The 25,249-nt window shown below is 39.6% G+C and overlaps 1 protein-coding gene across 3 annotated transcripts; it reads left to right on the top strand.

The window, feature by feature from the left end:
* The first annotated feature begins 23 nt into the window (after window positions 1-23).
* On the top strand, window positions 24-23,607 carry POP1 (POP1 ribonuclease P/MRP subunit). Of its 3 annotated transcripts, none has more exons than XM_075141391.1 (15): window positions 24-380; window positions 2,965-3,147; window positions 4,003-4,178; window positions 6,583-6,831; window positions 7,381-7,468; window positions 7,767-7,942; window positions 8,559-8,812; window positions 8,943-9,036; window positions 9,834-9,945; window positions 10,919-11,038; window positions 17,176-17,291; window positions 18,672-18,863; window positions 19,757-19,911; window positions 20,757-21,089; window positions 21,918-23,607. In XM_075141391.1, exons 1-15 carry the CDS (start codon window positions 260-262, stop codon window positions 22,579-22,581), a joined length of 3,033 nt encoding a protein of 1,010 aa, XP_074997492.1. In that variant the 5' UTR covers window positions 24-259; the 3' UTR covers window positions 22,582-23,607. The 3 variants fall into 3 exon arrangements, with proteins under 3 accessions (XP_074997492.1, XP_074997491.1, XP_074997493.1); XM_075141390.1 differs by having other exon boundaries at window positions 7,752-7,942; XM_075141392.1 differs by lacking the exon at window positions 18,672-18,863 and having other exon boundaries at window positions 7,752-7,942.
* The last annotated feature ends 1,642 nt before the right edge of the window (window positions 23,608-25,249 follow it).

The following is a 25,249-nucleotide window of genomic DNA, read 5'->3' as shown; positions in this document are numbered from 1 at the left end:
CTCCGTGCGCATGCGCCGTGCTCGCGTTCGGGCGGCCGCGTGTAGGGGGAGGAGGCCGCGCCGCGGGTGCGCACCGGGTCGGGGCCGGTGACCGCTCCGCCCGCGGCTGCACTGCTCGCCGCTGCACCGCCCGCCAACCCCTCCCCGCCTCCCCCCAGCTACGGAGAGGCCGAGCAGCCCCCGCCGGGCGCCTAAGGCCTGCCTGAGGGGCGGGTTGGTGTGACCCTCCTCTTCGCACGCTGCCCGGGCCCTGCCGGAGATGTCCGGGGCGAGGGAGAAGAAGCGGGCCAAGAAGATGAGGAACCAGCCGGCCAGCGTCACCCTTCCCGCCGAGCCGGGGCCCTTCCCCGGCGGCGGGAGCAGAGCCTGCGCGCCTCCAGGTACGGCTGGGGGACCCCCTGCCCAGGGCCGGGGTGGGTCAACGCGGAGAGGGTGCCCCCCCCCCCCTCGGGCTGGGTGTCCCCGTCTCAGCCCCGGCGGCCGGCGAGGCGTACCCGGTGTGGGAACAGCCCGGGGCTTCGTCCCCTGCCGTTGACTTCTTTAGCCCTGGTTCTGCCATAAATCTCGTTAATACGCGCTTTTCTCTACCAGCCCTTCGATTACATGACAAATCCTATCCGACCGCTACGGTTTCTAGTCTTAAAATGAATTTGGATGTTATAGCCCATCCAGTGACGTCCCTTCTCTTTCTGTCAGACCTAGGAGCTGCAGGAAGAGCTGGTTTAGGCTGCTGGCCCTATGATAAATGCACTGTTTTTCCATCAGATCAGCATGCCCAACAAATTTGCCTTTCGGCGCTTGTGGCTCCTGTATCTATGGAAGAGTATTGGCAGGAGGCAGCAAGGCATTTCCCTAAAATGGCAGTGTTGCTAGGTCATTGCTGGAGCATTTATGTACACAGGTAACCTTTGCAGCTGAAGGATCCTGTCAACCTGTACGCCGGATGTGTTTCCACCTGCATCCTGTATGCTTCAATCGGACTTTGATTTCCACAGCACCACCACCAACCCCAATTTCATATTTTTATTTTGTTACCTATATTATTTCTGGGAAAAAAAGCACACGTAAGAGCAGGGCCTGTTACTCTGAGGCCTTCAGAAGTTGACAGATTGCATCTTGTGGTTGAATAAAAAAATGCTGAGGTGTCACTGCATATTTAGGTGACTGAAAAGTTCCGAAGCAGACAGATGACACAGCAAATTATGGTCAGCCCTGTCTGAAGATTTTGGAATATCGTTAAAGGAGTACTGCCAGATTAAATACAGTTTTCTAACTTTGTAGCAGGGAACTTCTAAGATTACGTGGTTATGGTTTTCTGTCCTATTGAATAGCATGGGTTTTCATCCATATAACATTCTTCTGTAGTGTTAGTGAGTATCTTGGTTTTATAGTGCATATTGTAGAAAGAGGAAAGAAAAAAATCTAAATATGTGTTATAAAACTATGGATCTACATCGTATCTGAAATAATTTCATTTTTCTTTAGGAATTAAGTCAGTCACTATCTTTTGAAACACTATTCCATCTTATGATTAAAATAGTTAGTTCCTCCATTCTTAGGCTAACTTGATGGTGAAAGGGTGTTTTTGTGATATGAGTTAATTGCTGTCCAGTTACCCTCCCACGATTGACTTGGGCTGTAGGTCTACACAGATTTTCTGACTGAGGCAGCATCCATCTCTTTCTCCCAGCTATTTCCTTCTCACCTTCACCTCACTGTCTGGACAGTGCTGCTCTCAGCCAGAGAACCCAGATCAGGGAGTTACTCCACATAAAAACTAACTTCTGTTTCCACCCCAAATTATTTTTTCATCTGAATTACTGCAGTTCTGCATGATGTATGGTTGCATCGGGGCTGCAACAGCATTGCTGCTGAACATAAAACTTCAGCTTCATGCTTATTTGAAATGGAAAAAGGAGATTCATTGACATTTTAAGTTCACATAAATAGAGGCTACTGGAGGTGAATCTGCTCCTGGCTGCTCCTCATGCCACTGATAGCATTTTTGGGACAATGTGATAGACCTGTTTAAGAAGCTGATCAACCTGAAAACTGATTTTTTTTTTTAATCTCTTACCCCATTTCTCCTGACACACAGGTTGATTTTCACTAGAGGAGCTCCCTGAACTGTATGGCCCCATGTTCCTTCAACCACTCATCTTGATGCAGTGGATGGGGTGGTGGGAATGGCTGTCTTGGCCCTTTTTAGTCCAGTTGTCCAGCATGAGCTCCCTGAGAACCATATCTCAAGTTGTAGTAGAAATTCTAACCAAGACTTAACTGTGAATAGGTTGAATATAAACTAATCTTTAAATATGGACTTCAAGGCCCTCTTAAACTTGAAGTACTGTTAGGTGCTTATCACTCTTGAAAGGTATTTCTGTACCTTAGGAAGCTTACTGTAGGCTTTAGTTATTTAATTTCAATATTGGTTTAAATGCCTGTACCAGAAAAGTAACTTACTGCACCAACATACATGTATATGCTTACCTTATTTATTGCTGTAACAGAAATACATGTCAGTGAGACAAGAATACATTTGCTTATGCGGAAAAAAAAATCAAGAGGCAAGAGAGAAAAATATTAGCTTTGCTGTTTGGTACTAAAACCCTGACTAGACAATAGTAAAATCACTATGGATGTTGCATAGGCCGATTTTAGTCAGGTTTTTCATATTGGATCTAATAGAGTATTGGAGGCAAAGTCTGGTTTGGGCACCATTTTCAGAATGTGCAAAAGTTAGTTAATCTACTGCAGGCTTGCTGCAGGATGGTGCAAAGTTTTTATTTCTTCCTATAAAAAAGAACTCAATTCTTCTGATTTCTGACGGCTTTTTCAGGTACATACATTAAATATAATGGGAGGAATGCGCAATGCAATCTTAGGAGGAAAGACTGTGTATAGTTATCAGTACTCAGACTGCTTTGCATTTCTGTTACCTGTTCTCATCTCTAAACCCCCCAGGAGACGTTCGTTCTGAGCAGCAGTATCAGCAGCAGAAATTTTCGAATCAGACGTCTGGGCCTTCTTACAGGAAAGACCAGTATTTTCCAAAAGGGCAAAATAGAGGAGAGAGAGGCAGAGGAAGAGGAGGATGGCAAGGAGGACGCCAGAGTGTTTCTGAGGAAATGCCGAAATACATAACAGGTTTGTATGTAAGGAAAATGGTCATAATTTATAAGTCCAGGGCAACTTGCTGGTTATTAAGTTTGCTGTCTTTCTTTGGTTTTGTGCAAGAGCAAAAATTGGAACTGATGCTATGTTCTTCTGTTTTTCCTCATTTTCTCTAAAATACACAAGTAGTTGTATACTGAAATGAAAGACCAGCTGTTGTTCAATGAATCTTTTCAGACTTCTGAGTTGAAAAGTTGCACTTACTGTAATGAGGGATATGCATTTTGGTTTCTGTTTGCCAGCAAAATGAATACTGACAGTCATCTGCTTTTAATGTAGCCAGTGAAACTGTTTTCGTCCATGATGTGAGTTACAGATAACTTTTTATCTAACAGAATGTTTATTTAGGAGAGCAGATTAGCTTTTCAAAATGTGGCGGTGCTCTGATAGTAGATATATTTCCATAAGCACAAAACAAGACCAAGCTCTGGATTTTTTTATTTGATCGTTTTAAAACAGTCTGTAATATGATTACTGCTTCCTTTTTTTCCCATGCTGAAGTTTTTTTCATCTCTCTGAATACCATCTGAAAAGATTGCTACTCTAATTTAATAAAGAAGTACTTAGTGCAAGTAAGACTTGTTGGTTATACCACGGCTTTCAGATTCATTCATGTGTAAGTATTTGCTTAACCATATCGGTAAGCTTCAGAATTTCTGAAGAACTGAAATTTCTTCAGTAATAGTAGACAGTATTTACTTTTATCTCAAGAAGTCATTAGACTGATGTACTGGGAATACTCTGCTGGAATTGAGTAATTTATGTACAGTGTCCCCTTCTTTGATTTTTGCCGTTTGTCATGCTCTGATGCAGTTCTTTTCATTCCAGTGTCTACCTTTGCTCAAGCTCGTGCTGCTGAGATCAATGCCATGTTGAAAGCAGTTGCGCAGAAGTCTTCAAACTCTCTAGTTTTCCAGACTCTACCTAGGCACATGCGAAGGCGAGCTATGAGTCACAATATTAAACGCCTACCCAGGCGGCTCCAAGAGATTGCCAGGAAAGAGGTATAAGTGCGTTCTATAGTATTTGATAGACTATATAGTAGGCATAGTTAATGCACAGTGTTCAGCTCTACATTTATTAACGTTCAGACCTGAGCTTATCTGCAAAACTTCCCTGCGTACACAGGTTCTCAAACTTTGACTGACATTTGGATTCAAAATGGAGGAACACCTCAGTTTTAGATAGTAGCTCAAGTAGATCTCACTAACCACTTGGCTTTGTGATTATTGGACATCTTGAAAAGTTATTAGAGTAGATGATAAAAGGGTCTACTGCAGGAGGGCTTGTTCAGGCAGTGCATTGGTCCCAGGTGATCCAGGAGTCCTCGATAGCACCTGTCTGCCTTGTGCCCCACCACAGCTGTCAGGTGTGACCCTGCCGGCCTCAAGCCAGCATAGCCCGTTCATGACTAGCACGATGGTTCATGTGTTATAGCTCAAACCTGGGAGGTACACTGGAGTTGTTGGCAGGCTGCATGCAGCTTAGTAATTGACTATTACTGGTTGCTCGTGAAACTCTCTCATTTTGTGACAGTACCTCAACATTTAGTCAGAATGCTCCTGTGGAGTTTAGTCCTTCTTGCTCCTTACCCACTGTGGCCTTCTGGTGTGTTTTGAAAAAAAAAAAAAAAAAATTGGTTCAGCAGGATTTTATTGTAAAATGATCTGTCTGATGCTTGGCATTGATCACTTATTGTCTCTAGACACTTCTTAAAGTGATGAAGTGAGTTTGCTTGGCAAGTTTTCTATGTATTAAGGTTGACTGATTAACGTATTTCTTGCATTCTTTTTTCCCTTGCATTGTCTTTTTTAAGTTCTTTGAGACCTTACCCCCTCCACTCTGAGTTCCTGAAGATAATTGTTCATGATTCAGAAATTGCTTCGGGTACTTCCACAATGTGCCTTAGGGCATGTTTTAAGCTGTATCTCTTCTTTTACTGCTGTGGTTGGCATTCTTTTTGCATTGTTAGTCATGACAAGAGATGCAATTTGGCCTGTTTTCTGAGAACTGAAGGAAGAAGGCATGGGCTATTTTGCGTAGTTCGTTATGTGTTCTATCCTTGTTAAGTCTAGATTTCTGTAATGTTTATGCTTGGTTCTTTCGTGTCTTGCTTTTTTAACTCCTTTCACATGATAGCCTTTCTAACTTCTCTGTACATACTCACACTTATTCTCCCATCCTTGTTTCCACTCCTTGTATGATTCTTGGATTTTTGAGATTTTTTAATTGGCCCTGGTGCAGCTGTATTTCTTGTGCTATGTTTTTTCTCCTCAGGTCTTTTGCTGTAGTTGTGTGTTTGCACAGGCTGTTTTGTTTCATGTTTTCTTGCAGCTTGTCGTGTCCCCTGAGCTATTTCCCTTTGTAAAGGTTCTGCCTATTACTTTCAGTATTTGAAGCCTGCTTTTTCAAAGTTAACTGTTCTGATTCTGCTGCATTTTCTTCCTTTTTCTTAGATCCTTTATCATGACCGTTTTCATTCAAACATTTACCTGGACCATCTCTTATTTCTTCAAAAGCTTAAAGACATACATTTTTCATCTACAATACCACATCCCTTTTTCTCTACTTGTCTTTCTGAACCAATCAGTCACATACCATTGATCCAGTGGCTTATATTGCCTACCCTGTGGTTGGAATGATGGGTCTGATGGCAACATATTTTATTTTTTTGTGCATTTCTATTTTGATGTCATGGGTTGCTTCAGTGTTTTCTGTGCTCTTGGCAGTGATCTTCTAGCATTCACATTCCTTTGCTATTCTTATAACCAGTGGTCTGTTGTCAACTATTCCTTGGTGAGCTTACAAAGGACATCCTAAGAATCTTTTTGGATGTCTTATAGTCCCTATTTCTTTCTACCCCTTCTCTTCACAAAAAGACAAATCAAACATTAATTGAGAGAGTCGGCCATGCATTCACCCATAATAATTCAGACCTGGCTATTTATCAAGAATTTGGTCAAGACATCACCACAGTCCTTTCTTGTTTGCTTCTACACATTGTAGAGTCCTTAGGGTCCTACCTCGCAGTCTGAGAGTCCATACTGCTTCTGTATGAGCTCAAATCTCCAGGTGTTCCTAATGTCACATTCATTTGTTCATGTGGATATATTGATGTTGGGCAAAAACTTCACGCAGGAAGTAGCAGATCTTACTGTTCACTGGTAAGTTTCTGAATGTGTGGGGATTTTGGTTTATCTGTGGGTTCCAATCAAACTTTGATGCACTTGTGTGGATGGGGCTTGTGTATAAAGTTTCAAAGTGTTAGTTAGCCACAAGAATTATGGAGAACTAACATCAGAATAACTTAATACTAGTGCTCTTGTATCCTGATATATGTCAGCCTTTTTCTTCTACAGAAGTTTGTCCTTTTGACATTTACTTCAATATCCTCTCTTTTAAAAACAGGCAGAGAAAGCTGTACATCAGAAAAAAGAACAGTCAAAGACTAAATGCCGCAAAGCCAGAAGGCGCCACATAAATTTGGTAGCAGAGTTTAATCGCAGGCAAAAAAAGAATATTTGGCTGGAAACGCATATTTGGCATGCAAAGAGATTTCATATGGTAAAGAAATGGGGATACTGTTTAGGAGATAGCCCTACAGAGAAGAGCTACAGGGCTTGTTACCGAGCCATGACGAAACACTGCCTTCTTCAGGTACTACATTTACATCTTTTTTAATTTGTTTTCTTCATTATTTTGCCAAGGTGAATCAACTCTTCAGTTGTAATGAATATTTCTGTCTCTTTGAACTACTGTTGTGTCAGGTGTTGTTAACTGCTAAGTATGAAATGAGTGATTTCATAATTGTAATGAAGGGTGGCGAGTATCAGAGAGAACAAGATGAACCTTTAGAAGAGTCTTATGGTAACTATGACTGAAATACTGCATCTTCAGTCTTCTCAAGAGCTAAGAGATTCAGTGAATCCCTGCATCATCTTCCTGAGCAGGATGCTATTGAAGACAGGTGCTTTGTTCCATGTCATTTTTGGTCTGTTGGTTTGAGAGGCAGGTTGGCTCTCAGTGAGAAATTAGCCTATAACTAATAATTTTAAGTTAAAAAAGAAAACTCATTTCTCTTTGACACAAATTTTAGTGAATGAAAAATTACTACTTTAGTGTAAATTGTGAAGCTCTGTCTGGTCCTTCCTTGCCAGGCTCACTTTCAAGAGTTATTCTCACTTTACCATTATCCTTTTGTTTCAGGACTTATCATATTATTGTTGCCTGGAGTTGACTGGTAAAGAGAATGAGCTTCTGAAGCAACTTGCTCGAATATGTAGCATTGACACAGGTAAATTTTATATAGTTCAAAATAAAGTTAAGTTTTTGAATAGCCTGAAGGATGACCCATCTTTTTCCTTTTTTACTATTCTACCTATCTCAATAGTAGTAACAGAGTTGATACTGAGTTGTGATTTTGGTTGAAAAACATAATTAAAATGTCTTATACTAGGACTAGACATTCTTGTTTTGAGTTGCTTATTAATAAACTAATTGTGGTACATGTCCCAGCAGCCGGACTGAATTTCAATTTTTTCTTTTTTAACCAAGAGATTATTTTGGTTTTCAATAAGTATCATCTTCTTTAGGATTAACATTTGAAGAGGCTTGTTGTCTGTCTGGAAAATTCGAGGGTTCCCTGAATCTTTACAGAGCAGATCGCTATCCTGAGGATATGCTTGGTCCTGTTACATTTATTTGGAAACCCAGGGATGGGTCTGAAAACAGACAGTTGTGGATCTGGACGCATCCAGCTCTCAAACAGGTATTTTTTTCTTTAGAGTTGAACTCTGTTTTCTTTATGTGTTGTACATTTTTAATGCTGAAGATACTTCTGAAAAGTGTAGAAAAGCTGGATATAATACATGGCTTTAGGAAGTAAAAGTTGGAAGACTGTTTCTGCTCTAACAATATTTATGTTCTGCAGCTTGTTTTTATAAAGCTTGTACAGAAAGTGCATGCCTCTGAGTTTTTTTTTAGTGTTTGAGCTTGTTAAAAGTTTTCTAGTGTCACTTGCTTCAGGATACATTTGCAATATGATGTTGCTTGATTCACATCCTTCCCACTGGCACCCCCAACAGGCTAAGTTTGGTCTCATCACAGGTAATCATAACCTGATGCTTAGCTATGAACTTAAAAAGGAAAAAAAAATTTTTGTGCCTGGCAATTTTTCTTATGTTAATTTGAGTGAGAATAAATTCTTAGCAACATTAGTATTACTTTCAGCTCTTGATAGTAAGCCCTGGACTTCAGCAGAATGAAGTTTATTCCCTTAAATCCATATAGGAAAATAAAATAGTAGAGTGTAATTCTTAAAACTGTAGGTAAGCTTTACAATGCACTGCTTATCATCCTAATCCAAACTTTTCATTTTTCTTAAGGACATGCTGAGAGAGTTAAAAGCAGTTTTTCAGTGTTCAGAGCCTGAAGAAATCTATATTTCTGAGCCTATTACAACATCAATTCAAGAGGAAAAACAAATGGATGTTGTTCTGAGCCTTGGCAAGAAAAGAAAGAAGGAGGAGGATAAAGAGGGAGAAAAAGCTGTGCCAGTGAAAAAAATAATTGGTGACGGCACTAGAGATCCACTCCAGTCCTACTCCTGGATCTCGCAGACTACTGGCGTTGTGATCAGGTTTGTTCATAGTAGAGTCGGAAACTGTGACCCTTAACCAGTTAATATAGCTGAATTCTGGCTTAACAGTACTGGAGAAAAAATTGTGTTGTACGATTGTACGTTCACCTGAAATTTTCTTCTGTTTCAGTGATAGAACTATGGAGATTCTCAGATATCGGCTGATTGGCCCATTATCACACTCTGTCCTTACAGAGACCTTGAAAGCTGCTTCTCTCCAAACAGTAAGGAAATTGGCAGTTTGGATATTACTGTAATTTTGATAAGGTTTCTAGAATGTACAAGCTTGTTTTTGCTAGAAAGAATCATAAGCTATCTAGCCTTACCTATTATAAAGGCTAACTTATGTATTTCTCTTCTGTTAGCTTCTCTGTATTGAGCCACTTGGCTGACGCTGATCTCAGGAAGAACTCCTATCTGGATGTTAAGTGGGGGTGGGAAGAAAATAGAAGCAATAGTGCGGTTGAGCAGGCTATGTAGTTTCTGCTGTAGTGATGTATTGTGCTGAGAGGTCCAGAAAAATTAATATTCTCTTTGACAAACCATGGATCATGTTTCTCAAGCAATGATCTAGAGCACCTAGAGCTAAAGGGCAAGACATCTAAGGTATAGAAAACGTCTGTGTTTTCAATCAAATACGCAGTTTCCCCAGATTTAGTATTTTGTCCACCTCTTGGCACATAGCATCACTGTGGTTTTAATGGGGGTTTTTTGTCTCTTGCAGCAAACATGACAAGGCCATGAAATCTCTGGCTTTCTATAAGAGATAATTAATGACAGAATTAGGAAGCATTGTGGATTGCTTTGTTTATTTTTGGAACACAGGTTAAACTGAACAGCTTATTGGGGATTACTGTAAGGTGGAGTATAGGAATAGACTGCATCAGGAAAAAATTGTTTTGGTTTGAAACTTGAAGAGGAAGAAAGCAACCGTAATGATTAAGGCAAACTGAGAGTGAATTCATACTGATAGAAAATACTGAATGACCACTTGAGTTTAATTAGATGTGTTGTTTTCCAGGAGATGGCGGATTCAGAGACAGAACTGAATAACTGGTGGGTAGAAAACTGCAAGGATTCTGAAAAAGTATCTCTTCATCAACGTCAAAGTGCTATCTTTGAGTTATTAGAAGGTATTTGGGCATGTGGGTGCTATGGGAGGAAGGGGAAACTCTTAAACTCCAGTGATCAAAACTGGCATGCTAATAAGTTGACTTCAATTTGGAAATGCTTATTTTTCGCTTGATCAGGAGAGGAATGCCATTGAGCATGTGCTTAGGTAATTACTGTGGCATGTCAAAGATTTGAGAAATGTTACATTAACTTTTTTTAAGGGAATTTTAATCCTCTGTGTAGTCCAAACTCTTAATAGCTAAACTGAATCTTGTTTCTTATCTTCATCAACTTAGATTTGAGATTGCTGGTGGGATATACAGTCTGACGTATACACTCACTCTCCTCCCCCATACTCACCAAATTAAGGCAATAAGTTGTACAGTACCTCCACAGATAAAATGGTAGGCTCCTACCCAAAGTGAAAGTATTATACCTTGCTTTATATATTTTTGTTTCTAATGAACAGTTGTATATTTGGCTGAGTTGTAAAGTATCATAAAGTTAACAACATCTCCTCACTTTCTAGCACTGAAACAGGTAAGGAACTGGCTTTGGTAGATCTCACACTATACTCGAGCTATCCAATGTGAGACAGTTAAGCAGAGATGAGGTAAAACTTTTAAAAAACATTTTTTAATTTCCTTTCTCTGGAAGACAAGTATAAAACAAAGGTTGTTTGTTCTTTAAGAGATGTGTCAAATGCAAAGGATGAATTGAGTCTGTAAGTTGAGAGAGTGACCTCACTTCTATGCTAAGCGTCAATGTAATTGCAAACTAAGTCTTACGCTGCTATTGTCGTCTTTTGTTATTGGACATTTAACAAGCATTGGTGAGTTTTCAAAACATGTTAAATTGAGTACTCTGGATTGCTTCTCTGGCTTACAGTGGTGTCACATCCCTGCAGGCAAAAATGCGCAACATAGTAGTGCAGAAAAAGATCACAACTTAATTGGTGGTTTCATGGCAATGTTCATCTGTGTATTTTCAAAGGGATAAGTTCACCATCAGAAGTGCCACCAGGTACAATACTGGGCCTCACTGTTGGAGATCCTCGAGTCAATTTGCCAAAAAAGAAGACAAAAGCCATGCCAGACTTTGAAAAATACCAAGGTAAAATGCCTTGCTTATATTATGCTTCTCCTGGAACTGCCAAAGGCAAGAGATTCAGTTTCTCTCTACACTTTTGTTTTCATTTGCTGTCATCTTCTACTGATTGTCTCTTGCTGTTTCCCTCTAGCATTCGATTTCAGAATGTTTTCTTCCCCTTTCCACAGCTCCTGGCAGAACAGGAACAGCTTGAAAGTTGCATAGGTTTTAGAACAGCAATTGTGAGGGAGGGACATGCACCAAAGCTGGTCTTGTGCTCAGTGGAAGCCTCTGTTTGACCATACAGATGATCCAGGTTCGAATCCTGGCAAGGCCAACCAGGTGCTAAAAGCTACTTAGTAAGTTTCTGCTTGGTGTTTAGTCGCCCTGATGCTGTTTATCTCTCCAAGAAGATATCTGCTGTTTCTGGTTTATAGTCCTACAATGATGAAAGTTGCAATTCCACTGAAAAAAAAAAATTACCATTGCAAGATTTGCATTTCAGGTGGCCAAGAGGTTGGTTATGTTAAAAAATGAAAGATGCAAGCGTAACTTCTGAAGCTTTTATTTCAATGCTGACTTACATAACATTTCAGTGCAAAATTCAAATTCATTTGGATTTGAATGTCCTTGAAAGATGTGCAAGAGCATATACAGTATACAATGGGATTTGTGTACAGTGCTGTGTAGGCATTTCCAATTAGGTTGACTGGACGCAGACTGCCTCACCCAATATGAGAAACATAATAGCCAGCTAGCAAACAGTAGCAAGTAGGACAAGTTGAAGGTTCCAGACACTTGAAAATATTTCATTTCCTTGGTGGTGTGTTTGCAAGATGCTAGAATAATCTAGCCTTACCTTTCACTTAAATCAGGTTGAAGACCTATTTCAGTTACTGTCTTTTAGTTCTCTGAACAACTCTCTGTTATTTGGATTTTCTTACATCCTCCTATTCTGCCCTCTATCTAGAACAGCCTTTCTCCTGTTAATTAGTTCTGCTCAGCTAACTTTCTCATCATTAATGTTCCTGTTGGAAATGCTGCAGCATGACTTTGGTTCCTTCCTGCTGAGAAGTAAGGTGAGCTATATAGCACTTGTTTACAGATACTGGTTTGAACTGGTAGAGGAGTTAGCAACTGCAAGAAGTAATTCGGCTCCCTTCGTTTTGCTTGTCAGTCTGTGAAGATATGTTCAAGAAGGCAAGATCAGCAGAAGGCATCTAGGCGTGGGAAATGTCTCATAGTAGTTTCTCTCCCACTGCCAGAGCTGGTTGTCCCTCAGGAAGGAGGGCCATAGTAAAGAGGTGATGATGTAAGATAGGGAGTCAAGAGGAAGAGAATACCTATGCCTTTTTTCCTTGGCTGGCTAGAAATGGCCGTCTTCAAGGTTTTTCTACTTGGGGTTATCCATCACTTGCAAAAAATCTTTTAAACGACAAACATTCAGAAAATCTGGTGTTGCTTTCCGGTTCCTTTCTGAGTGGTTTTTTGTTTCATCATGAACTTAAAACTGCATCCACCCTCTCTGACTTTTATTCAGGAGAGGGAGAAAGTGGTTGATCAGCTAGCAAGGAAAGGTAAATTGCATGATACCTTCTAATACCTGCTAAAGGACTTGATGTTACACAAGCACGTCCCTACTAAATAAGTTGAGTAGGCAGAATGATGAAAGAAGACATACAATACAGCTGTCTTCTAGTAGAAAATCAAAAGGATATCATGGTAAGGGAGTAGAAAAGGAGAGGCCAGCCCTCCTACAAGAAACAGTTAAGGAGAGAATATGGGGGACTAATGGTTCAGCAGGGAAAGTGGCTGCTGTTTTCCACATTTCCCACCTGAGTGACTTCTAACACTGTGTGGGAAGAGTTACAGGATCATTCACAATCTCCTGCATACCTTTTACATGTGCAGTGGGGGAATCCTATGGCATGGTAGTTCATCTCTCCTACCTGAGAAACTCAAGACTGAGGTCTAACTGCCACTCCCCTGTCTCCTTCATTGACTGTTCCTAGGTGTTAGTTGGAAAGAGAGGCTATTGTTACTCTCCAAAGACCTAACCTAATTTTGTAGTTGGCTATGTGATAGCTACTACCTGTGCTATATCTCTGCCTTAATGGGTATCCTTGTTCAAGTAGTTAAAAGCAGAGAAGTTTTAAATTTTTAAAATACTTCTAGAAAATTAATCCATGTTAGATTAAGCTCAGATACTTCTATAATTTTCTCGTCAGGGGAAAGCATTCAAGTGCATTTAATTCTTGGTGGTTTTGAAAGAAAAAGTAAAGTTCCATATGTATTAATAAAAGGAAGCCTAGATATAATCAGTTATTGTGCAGAATGCATTTTATGCCTAATCTGTTCTCTCTATGCAAGCATTATGCTTTCTTGCCACTATTTGCTGTTTCAGGACCCATTATAAGACCTTCCTGAATTCTCTCAGCTTAGTTTGTAATCTCCTTGGAGCGTGGAGTCTTGTGGCATATTTCACTGCCTCTATACACCAATTAGATTTACTCCTTTTTCCTATAAGCCTCCTTGATTGCCTGGCAGGTTTGCAGGAGTTAAAAAATCAGTTAAATATATGCAGGAGAACCTATTGAAGGCCACTCAGTGCAAAAAGATCACCTCTCACTGAAGAAGTCTATAAGCCACAAGTGGCTAGGAACTGGCAGAGTGAGGGAACTACATGCTGATTCTAGTGTTGTCCTCTTCCCCAGGACCCTGTTATTGGCCATACTTGGAGTCAGATTACAGAAATATCCAGCAAGAATTTAATCAAAAGCAACATATTCCCAAACATTATTCTAGTTTGATTTAGCACTTTTGCCAGCATTTTTCCAACCAGTTCTGTCCCCTCATTCTACTGGTTCTTTTGCCAAGAGTGACCCAGGAATGGAGACTATCCTCCTCTTCAATTTTTTGAAGGGCAATTTGTTTAACCAAAAAAGGAAGGAATACTATTTAAGACTGAAATGGCACTGCGTATGTTAGCAGATTCTGTATGTGCTTTAGCCTCTCTCGTTCTTGTTGTATAAAAGCTAACTGATTTTCTTAGGAAATCTTTACTAATTTAAAGATGCATTGTTTGTCAAATGAGTGAATAGTTTAGGTAAGTTACAGCCATCATCTTTGCCTGTGGATTGTCATACATGCAATCTGTGAAATGATACACATCTGTCCATATCCCTTTTTTTTTCAAAATGCTGTTCTAAGATATGTTTGTGAGTGACATGCTAACAAATCAAAGGTAATTTCAGTCTTTCCCAGTTACTCTCACTCCTGAATGCATATGCATGGGTGCAAGCTGTGTGTTACAGACACGTGCTGATGAGATTTAATCAAAGAACTGTCCTCATTTCTTCAGGCTGGGGGATAGAAAGTTTGTGAATAAATCACTTTTCACTGCCTCCTCAGCAGGTTTATGCCTTCTGGAAGTCAAGACTCCCAGTAAGCAGTCAGTGCTTTTATGGCTGCAAATTAGTGCTGTTCTTTTCTCTGTTTTAAAGTATGCTTCCAACATTTTGATATGCTTTTACTGTCTTCTATGGGAGAATATAAAATCCACTGCCTTAAAAACTGCTCAGCATGGAGTATGGTGGAGCTTTTAAACAATCGGTGAATGAGATGCATAGAAGGAGAATGCATCATGAAAGATAAGTGAGCTAAAGTTCCTTCTGCAGACACAGAGCCTGAGTCCTTGCCTATAAGCGCACCTCTTGCTGAGGTTTACATATCTGGCATCAGTTGTCCTGGCACCAGGTACTCCTAGGTATATATGGCTCCCAAACTGCTCCCTAGCAGTGCTTGTATTTTTGCTTTTTCTGCTCTTTCCTCACAGAAGGAAGGAAAAATTTCAAATAGAAGCACTCTTACTCTTAGGCCTGTCTTCTAAGACTGTTAAGGTAATCAGCTACACAAATCAGAACGACAGCTTGAAATGGAACAAAACTTTCCTCTATCTGCCTGTATTGTCTAAGCACCAACCACTGACACCAGCAGAAGTAGAAAATGTGCTGATTGTCGCTGAACTTTGTGTGCTTAGTAATACAACTCCGTATTTCCTGTACTAGCTCTAACATCTTACTTCCACTATCATCAGCGACTTATTCATCAGTAGGGTTATTTCCCCAGCAATCTTAAAATGTGGGCTGAAGAAAACAGGAGAGAGGTAAGAAATAAAGAGAACTGGTATGAGAATTTGGGATTATAATTTGAATTATAGTATGTTTAGCAGAGAGATTAAATTCTCCAAGTTCAGTGGGGATCAAGGAGAAAGAATGTACCAAGTTAGAGAAGGATATTTTAGGGTAGTGAGGGGGATATTGGATGGACTGTGGTGATGGAAAGAGACTGACTTAAAAGGGCTTTTTAAAGTGGGAAAAAAAATACTTATGCCATTATAGAACATAGGAATTGTAAAGAACTCCAAGAATATGACAGGGATAGACTGCCTAAACTGTGGTAATAGAAAGAAGTGGTTAAAAAAAATTCAGAAAGTTACAGTGAATAATTTACAGTTGAAGGAACTAGAACAAGTTGAAATAATTTAACATAAAGAGATTCTGGTGTTCACGAATGCTTTCTATACAGAAGATGGAAAAGTCACTTTCCTTACCTTACGTTTGCTTGCAATTATGTGCCCTTCCCCCTTGGTTATCTGTAAGTCAGGAAGGAATTCCCCACCACCACTACACACAGTTTTGTTGCTGTGTTTTTCTCCTTCCTTTGAGGCATTGATATTTGCTGTATCTCCAGACAGAATGTGCTTTGCCTCTAGGAGCATTGAGGTCTTTTAGATTCCTGCTCAGGTTCCTGTCCTTAATTTTTGGTCTGAGAAGGAATTCTTCTGGCTTAATTGTCAGGGAATTGGCAAGGATTTCCTTTTTAGTTGTATCGTTCTTAATTTGAAGGAATGTCACCCTAATCCAATAATTTCTTTAGTATTTTTTCATCTCACGTAAGTGTAACTCATCAGCAAGAACGCATAGCAAGCATCAGCTTAATAACACCATCAAACTGTCAGGAGTGCTGCCGTATTTAATATTTCTTTCGAAGGATTTTGCAACTCTTAATAATGGGGACATCTTAAAGATTATAGGTTTTAAATAAATAATTATTGCAATTATGTTTGGCAGTACCTATTGTATTGTTAGTACCACTGAATAACCCATATCTTCTGTGCTCAAAGTCTTTGTCAACATTAACTGGAAAAATTAGCTGAATCTTCTTTTGAAAGACTAAGTGATTTAAAAAACAAAACAAAACCCAACATATTATGTTCCTTTAATAGGTAAGACCTTGTAGATGACAAAATGAGCACAGTCCCTGTAAGTTTTAATCACGAAACTATTAATAGGTTCATCGTATTGTTTATTGGTAAGAATTATTTTACTTAAAATATGGATCAGCATGCATTACATACTGCACACTGAAGGCTTTTAATCCATAGATCACTAAAGGTAGGTATACATTTTCTCTGCTTTGGTTAGATTGATGAGCTGAAGAAGAGAGAGGTCATTTAATACCTGAATGATCAGTTTTAAAGCTAGAAGTGTTATTTATCTTCAGTAACGCACACAACTGTTGGTCTTTGCAGACATAAGCAAAGAATAGTCCCTTCCTTGAAGTGCAGAACCTGAAAAGATCCAGAGTGGGAAGCTAGTGCTAAATAAGTAGTTGCATACTAGTCATACCCATAAAAATATTTCCTGTATGTACATTTCTTAAAGGTCATCCTTGCTTCTCGTACAAGTTTACTTAGGCAAACTTATTTCAGGATTTGTAATGTTGCTTTTTCTGATTTTCACCAAACCTGTTGAGCTTCACACTCTGCCTGTGAAGCCAGATTCCAGAATATTAAAGGTGGCATGCTAAAGTTGTAATTTACATTGCCAAAGGTGATGTCATTTGTAATAAGAAATGCCAATTTGTAAGAGAATGCCAGGTTAATGCTTCTAAAACTAACAGTTTATTTCATGTTTTGTATTTGGAAAAACAGGTGATAGTAAGATATTGCAGAAGCAGTGATGCTTGTTAAGCTTTTAATAGTCTGTTTATTTAGTTATCTGTTCATTGTATTTATGATAGTGGAGTGGTTTTGGTAATTTGATACTCAAGCCACAAAATTTGTTTGAATTTTGTTTGAAGGTTCTCTTCTTTTGTAGATAATGATAAAGTTAGGCAGCTGTACCTGGAGGGTGTACCTGTAGACTGTGCTCACAGCTTTATCTGGGACCAGGACATCTGTAAGAACGTCACTGAAAATAAAATCTCAGAGCAGGTAACTAAGAAGGTGGATTGCCATGGAGAAAATGGCTAATGATCCATAGAGTCCATAGAGTGAGACTCTTGAAGCTTCTATAAATCCAAGAGCAGTAGTTTCTTAATGTCATAGTATCCAGTTGCTGAGTTGAAGTGTTTATTTTATAGCCTTTGTGAAATGTTCTTGCACAACCATTGTTCATGATTCAATTAAAAGAAAGCTTTATTGGATTGTCTACAGGACTAAATAGTTGTAGGTTTATTTATCAGAAGGGTTTGGAATTGGATTTTCGTACATCACCTTGACTCAAGTGCAGCAGATAAAAGGGATGAAGTGGCACAGAGAGGCTCTGGCCATTCACTCCTCAGTCATAGCCAGGACGATTCTGCTGACAAAAGAATCACAGAAGTTGGAAGGAAATAAATCCCTCTGGTTCTGAAATAAATCCCTCTGGTAGCACACTGTGTTGTGGGCGTTCTGAGCAATACCTGTGATTTGCAGACAGCTTTACATGTGCTATTACAGGTTTGAAAACTCCTATCTTGACATTTCCATTGGCAATGGAGGAGCAACCCATAAAATGTGTGGGTAAAATGGTGATTTAGTCACAAGAGGTGATAAACTTTCAGCACCGTTGTAATCAAAAAGAGAAAATATTTGTATGGCAGAAACATCTCTCTAAATATTCTCTTTATGGAAATTAGTTTTGTGCTCTTTCAAATTGGCTGCCATAGTGTAAAAAAAGCAGAGTACTTACAAAATACTACATTAGCGCATAACAGTTATCAGCACAATCTTCTTGTATATGACTGTTCTTCATGCTGTCATGAATGTAATGTTTACCTTATAAAATAGCTGATGCGGAAGGGACATGTAAAGAGGCAGTCTGATGGTCTGTTTTTTTATAAATGTATTCTTAATGTAGTACAATGAAATACAACAACTGGTGATTGACAAAGCCTTGGTGCCAGCATGCTTTATGTGAAACTGTTACGTGACCAAATGTTCTTCCCACCTCCCTGAATGTAGTTCAGATTTGCTCTGTGTATTGACAGACTGGCTGAAAGCACCTGTTCAGTCTAGTCTTGTGCACAAATCTATAAATATCAAGCTGCGATACTTGTTTTTCCTCCTTCATCTGTACTGTACATTTTCGCTCTGAGTTTCAGTACCTGCCCTCCATCAAGGTCTGTGGAAGTAAGAAGGGGAGAAAAAGGGTGCTTAATACTTTTTTCTAAAAACATTTTTTATGCCTCGATGAAGGTCAGTTCAAATGTGTAGCATATTACTAGTACATTTTTCTTAGTTACAAGCTCACCTCCTCTCTGTATCTCAGAAGGATATCTAGAAGAGGGAAAAATGGTTACTAACTTATGGGAAATGTCTCCTCCTTCTCAGGATTTAAATCATATGAGAGCTCAATTACTGGTACCTGGATCACACCTTGATTTGGGTCCTCGTGAATCTAAGATTCCCATACTGTTGGTGCAGCAGCCAGGGAAAATGGCCGGAGAAGATCGACCGGGATGGGGGAGTGGCTGGGATCTCTATCTCCCAAAGGGCTGGGGCATGGCTTTCTGGATTCCTTTTGTAAGTGACTTTCGTTGCAAATTGCAAATAAATATGACAAATTATATAATTTGGTTCAAAATAATCAGTTTTAGAGAGTATACTTCACATTGTGTAACCAATTCACAATTACAGGATCAAAATCCCACTTTAAAAAAGGGTGTCTGAACTGGTTGATGACAGAGGCTTGGTCTTAAAATCTTAAAAATAAACAATAACTTTCCATATCTTCTGTTGAGTATAACTGTGCCCACATGGCAGTCTAAAGCAGGAAATCACAGTGGGGAATAAGGAGAGAAAGCTGATGCTATAGCTCTTTGGTTTTGTGTTTCTAAGGGCATATGTCTCTAAAGAGAAATCATTTGGTGCCTGCTGCTAATCCATGTCCAGTTTGGCTATCTCCACCACTCTGTCAACAAATTGGTTGCCTCTGATTTGGGAGAGAGCTTGAAACACAAAGTTTGAGTTAAGCTTGAATACTTCTCTGATGCTGTTTGGAGCATCCTGCTGTGAATGTTTAGATGGCTTTCTGCAGTTACATTTATGCTTTTGAATGTGCAGGGGGATTAATTGCAGTGATACCTATTGTACAATTAAAATAAATTGGGCAGTGACTTTGTCAAAGTAATGTGACATTCTTGGCAATGTACAAGATCAGAACCTGTGAAATTCTCTTCAGTTTTGTTAATAATTTTTCAGAATTAAATTTAAAGACCATGACTAACGTTTTTGTTGAAATGAACATCTAGAACTGTGAAAACCATACTTAATTTTTGGGGGGCTTTTTTTGAAAGCTTTGAAACTTTCCCTTTTCTAAGGCAGTAGCTTCTGGAACACTAATGGTTTTTTTTTTCAGTTAGAAACCCGGAATCAGTACAAACATTGCTTTTTGGGGGTTTTGTTTTTTATAACAGATATATCGAGGAGTACGAGTCGGTGGCTTGCAAGAGGCTTCAAAGCATTCTGAATATCAAAGAACACCTCACACTCCAAATGATTTCCCAGACTGCCAGGCAGGAATGCAGTTTGCCAAAGAACTGGAAACCAGTCTTCTTGAAAAATTCAAACGGTAATGTTAACTTCAAAATTGATTGCAAGAATGAAAAAAATTAATGCTGCTTAAAATATTCCCTTGATTGTCTGTTGTGTTCATTTAGACTTGGACTTTATTAAGATCTTTCACTAGTGTTTTAAATCTTAATATTATAAAAAAGAAAAGAATCTTAGATGTATTTAACAGAAAAGCACTGCTAAACAGTGCATATAAATTAACTAAAACCTTCTATTCCCAGAGCTATGCTCAGTTATAAGGCTGTAACAAGGCTGCATAACAATAAAATAAACAAAGCTATTTCAAGCTCCCTTAGCAGCAAATGAGGGAGGAGGTAGGAGAAGGCAGAGGCAGAATATCAAAGTATGTACTAAGTGTTATAGAATGAAGTGAATGAAGAGGTATATTTCAATGTCTGCTTTTTAAACACCAGGTATTTTGAAGTTTGCCTTCATTTTCACTATAGTAAACACAGAACTCTTAACCATGAGTATGGGGTAGCTGGAAGTGTCCTCTGCACCAACTGGTGTTGGCTCCTGTTCCAGCTAGGAGGGGGAAGTAGGAGAAACTTAAAGGAAAAGGTGGTGGTGTCAGTCACAGTAGATAGAAATATCCAGCATGGCTGAAAGGGTATGGTGGTCAGAAATACAGCAGTGTTGTCTAGAAGTATAACTTTAAAATTCTTGCTCAATGAAATTACAAAGGGAATGCAGAGTTAAATTTCTGTTCTAAATACTTTGGTTTGAAAACAGAAAACATCATTAGACCAGCAGGACAAAGTAGACAATTAGCCTTTTGAAGTGCTAGGGACTGAATAAGGGCCCAGGAAACAAATATTCTTACCTAGTTGATTTATCATTTAGACGTCCACCTGCAAAAAGGGCAAATTACGTCAAGCTGGGCACTCTGTCCCCTTTTGTCTGTCCTTGGGGGCAGCTGACGAAGAACTGGGAAGGAAGAGTGAAAGCTTCGGGAGAATTTGTACATCCTTCTTCCCCACACTCTGAGCACTGCGCAACTGAAGGGCACAGCTTTTGTGACCCCAAAGCAGAAGTGGTCAAAGAAGCTTCCCCTGAGACTGATGAGGTAGAGGAGACCATGGAAATAACAAGCTCTGAAGGTGTCCTAAAGACAGGAACCCAAGATTTTGGTGAGCGAGATGAAACTATGGCAACAAGTGACTTTATTGTTCTCAGGTATGTCAAAATGATACGCACATGTGAGGTGTTATTTCTTTATTGGGAATTATTGAATTGGGGAAAGGAAGAGCTCAGGGTTGATTATTAAGATGAGAGAATTATTCGATCCGAATACAGTGAGGAGATTAAATAGTTTTGTTGTGAATCAGAATTTGCTGTTGAGTGGAAGTCTTTCTCCTGCTTTTCCCCAGCAAACTTGGTGACTAGATGAAGTAAATTTCTTAAATTATCTTAAATTTAACAGTCTTGAGTTTAGTGTGTTCTTGGAGTTGGCATATTCTGTCTGCTTCCAGGTGGATGAAGCTTTTAGAGGCTCATATTTGTGATTTTAAAACTGTTGCTGTGTAAATCAGCTTGCATTCTCTTTTCTGATACATCATCACAGGTGGTTCTTGCACTACTTAATAAGGTCTCTAATGAAAATAGAGAATCCCCTGCATTCCAATGCAACGCATGAGGGCAGCAACAGTGTTTGGAAAGTGTCTGAATGCAGGTCTTTCATTTTTGTGTAGTTATTAGGGGAAGAAAACATTGGCAATTCTGGACTGCATTAATGTCACTGAAGGTTTTAGGGCATTTGTGATTTAACAAGTTTTGGGGGTTTTAACAAGTAATATCTCCTGTCGAAGAAATAGCCTCACACATTAATTCCACTCACCCATGTTCTTTTTGTGCTCAGAGTGATACAAATACCAGCTTGGAAGGTTGCAGAAAGCCCCAGGGCTTTTTTTAATCGTGCTCTTGCAAATATGTGAGGCGCTGGATTTTTGTTGTACTACTTGTTAATAACTATTCTTGATGTTTATTTTTTAAAATTTTTAATAGGAGCGAGAAACTACTAATGCAGTTATCAGCCTGGTGCTATCCCACTGCTGGAAAAGATCGGCGAGTCCGCCTTATTTCTCGACTGGGACAGAAGGAAATGACTGAAGATATCTTTTTGCCAATCTTGATGAGCTATCCAAGGGCTCTTGTATGGGTCAACTTGTCTCTCTTGAGAAAGGGGAACCCTGAATTACATGCCATGATTTGCATCCCAACTGAAGATGACTTGCTGCATCTAAGCAAAGACAAACTCTTCTGTGGTCCTCGAGAACCCAAACATCGTGACATATTCAAGCACAAGGTACAGAAGCTAAAAGAGGAGAAGAAGAAGAAGAAGAAAAATGATAACATGAAGGCTCTAGAAAGTGACTCCCCGAGCGTTCCAGATAAAGAAACCACTGAGGAGCATGAAGACCTCATTCTTGGTCTTTGGTCAGATGCTCTCCCAGATGTCACTTCCCACTGCTCCAGAACTCTCTTGGGATATGTCACTCGAGGGGATTTTTCATTGGCTGCGGGCTGTGGAGAAGCTCTGGGTTTTGTTAGCTTGACAGGGTTACTTTATATGTTACACAACCAGCCAGCAGATAAAAAAGGGCTTGTTTTGTTAAGAACTCCAGCATCTTTACAATACAGATTTGCAAGACTTAATATTGAGGTTTAAGTATCATAGCAATGCAGCAGAACGCCAAAAATACCAAAGAATGTCTGTTCTGTGGCCTTTCTGATATGTCTCAGATTTGAAGTGATTCTGAGCCCCAACATCATCTTGAGGATTATAAAATAATTAAAAAGCTTTGTAGTATTATTCATGAAAATAACTAATGCATAAACAGACCGAATATTACTTTTGATGTCTGCATTGCTTAGGATTTCTGACAGTAATGCATCCATCATCATGATCTTTATCTCTAAAGAAGCATATTGTTCATTTTTCACCTCAGAGCAGCAGATGCTGTAACAATACACAGAAAATCATTATTTTCCTTCTAGAAATCTTTTGGTCAGATGGATTATAACTTTCCAGTGCATTTTTCACATGTAAGTGCATGCGATCTGGACCGCTGTACATAGCAAGTCGTTTTTCCCAATTCTTCGTGTCTGAATGCATGTGGCTGCAGTGAAACAGAGCTAAGCAGACAAATCTATTAAGAAAGCAGAAGGGCACTTACTTTGGTGGAAAAGCTCTGTGCTTAAATGAAATGCAAATAAAATATAGCCCAGCTATATAATTTTGAATTATAGCAACTGGACCTCTTAAATTGGAATGCATATCAGTCTCTCTCTGTAGTCTGAGAGGGAAAACTCAGTTTTTTAAAGGTAGTAAGCCTTTCGGATGCCAATTGCTGTTGGTGGGTCAGCGTTTTGTTTTTTTTTCCCCCTCCTGTTAATAATAGGGGATGTTTTGGTTCCTTAAAACACGAGGTTATTTTTGTATGGAGGAGGGATGAGGGGAAAGGGTGTTTGATTTGACTGGAGCAGTGTGGGTTGGTTGGTTGGTTTTGGTGTTTTGTTGGGGTGTTTTTTTAATGATAGCCTTAAGCTTCTAGCCGTTCTTGAGTTAAGCAGCTTGAAAATGAGTTTACAATAATACACAGTAGTTCAGTAGCAGCATGGTACAAATATATACCAGTTGGTAAAATTACTCTGAAATGGATCATGTACAAATAAAAATCTAATCTATTCTTGATTCAGGAGTCTACTGACTAAGCTTGATTCTTTAAGAAATTAAATATGGATCAGTTAATGACTTAGTCTTTCTAAGTATCAGTCTGCAAATTCATTCCCTCATTCATGGTTTTGTTTGAAAAAATCTTAGGCAAATAGATTAATGTTGTTTGGAGTTGTTTGTTGGAGGAACCTTACCTTCACAAGTATTAAAATTTAGGGCCATTGTTGGATTAAAGGTGGCACACACATGGGGTAGGGGAGAGAACATCTCTGATTGCAAGGGAAGTATGGAAAGTGGAGCTGGATTTTTTTTTTTTGAGTCTTCAGAAGACCAATTTAAGAATCGCACGCCAATTGGAGTTACGGGGGCATGTGGGACGGAAGATGCAGCCTCCAGCACAGCTTGGACTACAGCTGCATGAGAAATCATGCCTAATGGCTCCAGCATCGCTCACCTTCAGTGCACCTGATAAAGCAATCATTGTCCCAGAAAGGTCCCGAGAAGCATCTGCGCAAAAGCCGGCAGATGGCCCCAGAGGAAAATGCTTGATGCTGCACAGGGCTGGGATTCACACGCTCCTCGCTGTGCGACTGTGAGCGCTGCAGCCTGTAGGTATGTGCGAGTAAGGAGCCCCTTAAACATTACAGCCTGGCTGCTCTGGTCAAGTTCTCTCATGGTAATAATCCTGGATTTAATGAACCTTTTGAATTGTGAGCCTGATTGAAATATTTCTAGGAGTTTCCAGACCTGTGCTTCGTGGGAAGAAAGGAGAGGAGGTGATGTTTATATGGCTTTTCCCCCACTTCGCCTCCCTCATCTTCTTAGTAGATAGATATTTTCTTGCCTCACTAGACCTGGCTTGCATGTGAGAAAGAAAGAGAAGCAGCCCCCCGCCCAAGCTATCATTTTTTTCTTTTCTGCTTGTAGATCTTTTGTTCGCTGAATCTTTCCCAGGTTTTTATTTTTTTAAAAAACATCTGGAGCCTTTTTTCTTTTCCTCCTGTTGGTAATTTCTGCCAGGTTTTCATTTTGACACTTCCTGTTACTTTTCTTTGATTTCCATTCTCTATTTCTGATTTATGAGCCTTCTCTCTGGTGAGCCAATGAACAGAAACTGGAATCCAAGAGCATCCTGTTCTGTATATCTTGTAATATTGTTACACAGTTGTTTTCCTTTAAGTCAATGATTTATGCCTTAAGACTTCACTCTCCTTGTAAAATGCACTGTGAGCCCGATAAGTTAAAAATGCTCAAAAATGCTCTCAGCCAAAGTTTGTCAAAAAAATACTGTGACTTTATGTAGCTGCAAGGAAATTTTTATCTGTGGTTGGGATTTCCAGATTCTGAGTGTCTCAAGGGTGACTTAGTCATAAAAACCATGTCAACACCAGATAATCAAACTGTGGCTAATTAAACCTGTGTTATCAGCGCATCAGCTGGACAGTATGTCTGTGTTCATCATGTTGAATCAGGTGTAGTTTGCAGCACACATCTGTTTTGGGGCTGTATCTTACTGCAGTTACTACCCGTTGGTTAACTACCCCAGAGCATCTGGATCAGCTCTCGTGGGCTCCGATACATGAGCATTTTTGGGAACCCAGGAAGCTCTCGCTCAGTGAAAGAAGTTCTCACAAGCTCTCCGGCTCCCATGCTGTTCTCC

The sequence above is a fragment of the Calonectris borealis genome, chromosome 2 (genome assembly GCF_964195595.1).
Source record: "Calonectris borealis chromosome 2, bCalBor7.hap1.2, whole genome shotgun sequence".
In the NCBI taxonomy this organism is placed as follows: Eukaryota; Metazoa; Chordata; class Aves; order Procellariiformes; family Procellariidae; genus Calonectris; species Calonectris borealis.
Note: the sequence above shows the minus strand (reverse complement) of the source record. Positions and strands in the feature narration are given on the sequence as shown.

Coding starts and splice junctions, on each gene's coding strand:
- POP1 (XM_075141390.1), top strand. CDS start 260: ATGTCCGGGGCGAGGGAGAAGAAGCGGGCCAAGAAGATGAGGAACCAG. Junction 3,148..4,002: donor AATGCCGAAATACATAACAG/GTTTGTATGTAA, acceptor TTTTCATTCCAG/TGTCTACCTTTGCTCAAGCT. Junction 7,943..8,558: donor CGCATCCAGCTCTCAAACAG/GTATTTTTTTCT, acceptor ATTTTTCTTAAG/GACATGCTGAGAGAGTTAAA.